Raw genomic sequence first — 2,686 nt, forward strand, 5'->3', positions numbered from 1 at the left:
GTCGCCCGAAGTACTCGGCACACAAATATCCGAAGTTGACGTCACATTAAACAAGCTCGGAACAAAAGCAGATAAGCTCGGCCACACCCATTCGAATAAAAAGACACGTGCATCATAAAGCTCGGTCCCGTATCAGCCGTCCGAAAATCTCGGCACGCGATCAGGACCGAAGCAGCATCACCTAATTGAAAATAAGAAACGTGCTCAGCAGATTTATAGCACCATAACAGAATATCCTAACCAATCTATAAACTAGGACTCACCCACCAACGGGTGAAAACGGACTCCTATAAAACCTAGCTGATATACTCAGCTAGGTCTCAGGTTCTACCACTCTCTTACTCTCTCACTCTTTTCTCTTAACTTACTCACTGTGAATCACTGCTGACTTGAGCGTCGGAGTATCTTGTGCAGGTATTCCCGCCGCGGTGTTTGACTTCTGGCCGACGTCAAGCTCTTCCTCCTCGGTGTCAACTCACTCGGAAGCGCTTAAGCTCGGCCTCCCTAGTGTTCGGACGAACCACTTGGCGCCCACCGTGGGGCCCGGAGTACATCTAACCCCATTTTTTCCTTCGTTTAGCCTTCTACTTTATTTTGCAGGATTCCCGATCCTCGGACATGGCTGACAAGGAAAATCCACAACTCTCACAGGACGACCTCCTGGCTCAAATCGCTGAGCTTCAGGCGGAGGTACGGAGGATAGCCGAGCTCTCAACACAAAACAATGGAGAGAACTCCAAAGGCTCGGCTCAAAGTGCGGCGGACCCTTTAAACATCGTCCCGCCAAAGGAAAAGCTCACCCTCGACAACCCCTTCTCCGAGGAGATCACGAATTACCAGATGCCAAAAAACTTTACGCTGCCCACCGCGCTGGAGCCGTACAAGGGGTTCGGCGACCCCCGAGCCCATGTGAAGAAGTTCCAATCGATGATGTTCTTCAACGGCCCGAACAATGAGCCCGTCCTCTGTCGAGCATTTCCCACTTACCTAGATGGTGCAGCGTTACTCTGGTTTTCTAAACTTTCTGCAGGTTCGATCTCCTCCTTTGAAGACCTCGCCAGATCATTTATTGATTACTTCGCTGCATCAAGAATATATGTACATGGCTCGGACTTTCTCGGCACCATCAAACAAGGTCAGCACGAGAGTCTGAAAGACTACATGACCAGATTCGCTGACGCCACTATGGAGATCCAAGACTTGGACCCGGCCGTTCACCTGCACGCTCTCAAGGCCGGCCTCAGACCTGGCAAATTTCGGGAGACCATTGCCATAACAAAACCAAAGACGCTAGAGGAATTCCGAGAAAGGGCGGCTGGGCAAATGGAGATCGAAGAACTCCGAGAAGCCCAGAAATCAGACAAACAGCCACATCGAAGAGATGAGGAAAGGACTTTCAGATCGCCAGGCAACAGGGACACAAAGAAACCTCCTAAGCCCGCGTCAAAGTACAACACATACACCAGATTTAACACCAAAAGAGAGAACATCATCAGAGAGATCCTCAACGCCAGAATCATAAAACCACCAGCCCGAGCAAGGAACTACCAGGATCAACGATTTGTGGACAAGACAAAACATTGTGCCTTCCACCGAAAGTTCGGTCATACCACAGATGACTGCATCGTTGCGAAGGACCTCCTGGAAAGACTAGCACGCCAAGGTCTCCTGGATAAATACATTGAGACCCGGAAGGGCAGAGGAGGAAACTCGGACAGGGCAGAGCATAAACAAGCAACGGCTGACGACAAAAAAAGAGAGGACGACTCCTGATCCGCCAAGAGGAGTCATCAACCACATATCAGGAGGATTCGCAGGCGGAGGAGAAACAAGCTCGGCCAGGAAGCGGAGCAATAGAGCAATGCTGGCAATCGAAGGAACCATACAACCAAAGAAGGGCAAAGAACCAGACGTCACAATATCCTTCAACCAAACAGACTTCAAATCGGCAAGCCCTAACCTCGACGACCCCGTGGTAATTTTCATCCAGCTCGGAGAACTGTTGGTAAGAAAAACATTGTTAGATCCAGGTAGTAGTGCTGACATTTTATTTTACTCTACTTTTACAAAAATGAAATTATCAGAGAAATTGATACAACCCTCCTCTGGAGAGCTAATTGGGTTCTCCGGAGAGAGAGTCCCCATCATGGGGCATATATGGCTAAAGACCACAATGGGAGAGATCCCTATGTCAAAATCAATTGATATTCAATATCTAATAGTACACTGTTACAGCCCTTATAATATTATACTTGGGAGACCCGCACTGAACATATTCAGGGCAGTGGTGTCCACACTACACCTGTGTGTCAAGTTTCCAGTGCAGGAAAACAAGATCGCTACAGTGTACGCCGACCATCAAGAAGCTCGGCAGTGTTACAACGCTGGTCTAAAACCAGTCCAAACAGAACAGGAAGCTCGGCCCCAGGTTCAAGCAATCCACATGACGGCCAACTCAGCAACACTAGCCGATCTAGACCCAAGGGAAGACCTCGGCGAAAGACCTCGGCCAATAGACGATCTTCAACAAATAACACTAACAGCAGACGACAAACAATGCACATATGTCGGAGAGGCATTAGAAGGGGCAGACCGAGCAAGACTCATTCACATACTGCGTCAGAACGCTGACCTTTTTGCATGGACACCAGATGACATGCCCGGAATCAACCCAGAAGTCATCTGC

General features: G+C 49.1%; 1 protein-coding gene across 1 annotated transcript; it reads left to right on the forward strand.

Moving 5' to 3' along the window:
• On the forward strand, positions 619-1,773 carry LOC110264967. Its single transcript, XM_021107658.1, has one exon. It carries the CDS (start codon positions 619-621, stop codon positions 1,771-1,773), a length of 1,155 nt encoding a protein of 384 aa, XP_020963317.1.

The sequence above is a fragment of the Arachis ipaensis genome, chromosome B07, assembly GCF_000816755.2.
Source record: "Arachis ipaensis cultivar K30076 chromosome B07, Araip1.1, whole genome shotgun sequence".
NCBI classification, from domain to species: Eukaryota; Viridiplantae; Streptophyta; class Magnoliopsida; order Fabales; family Fabaceae; genus Arachis; species Arachis ipaensis.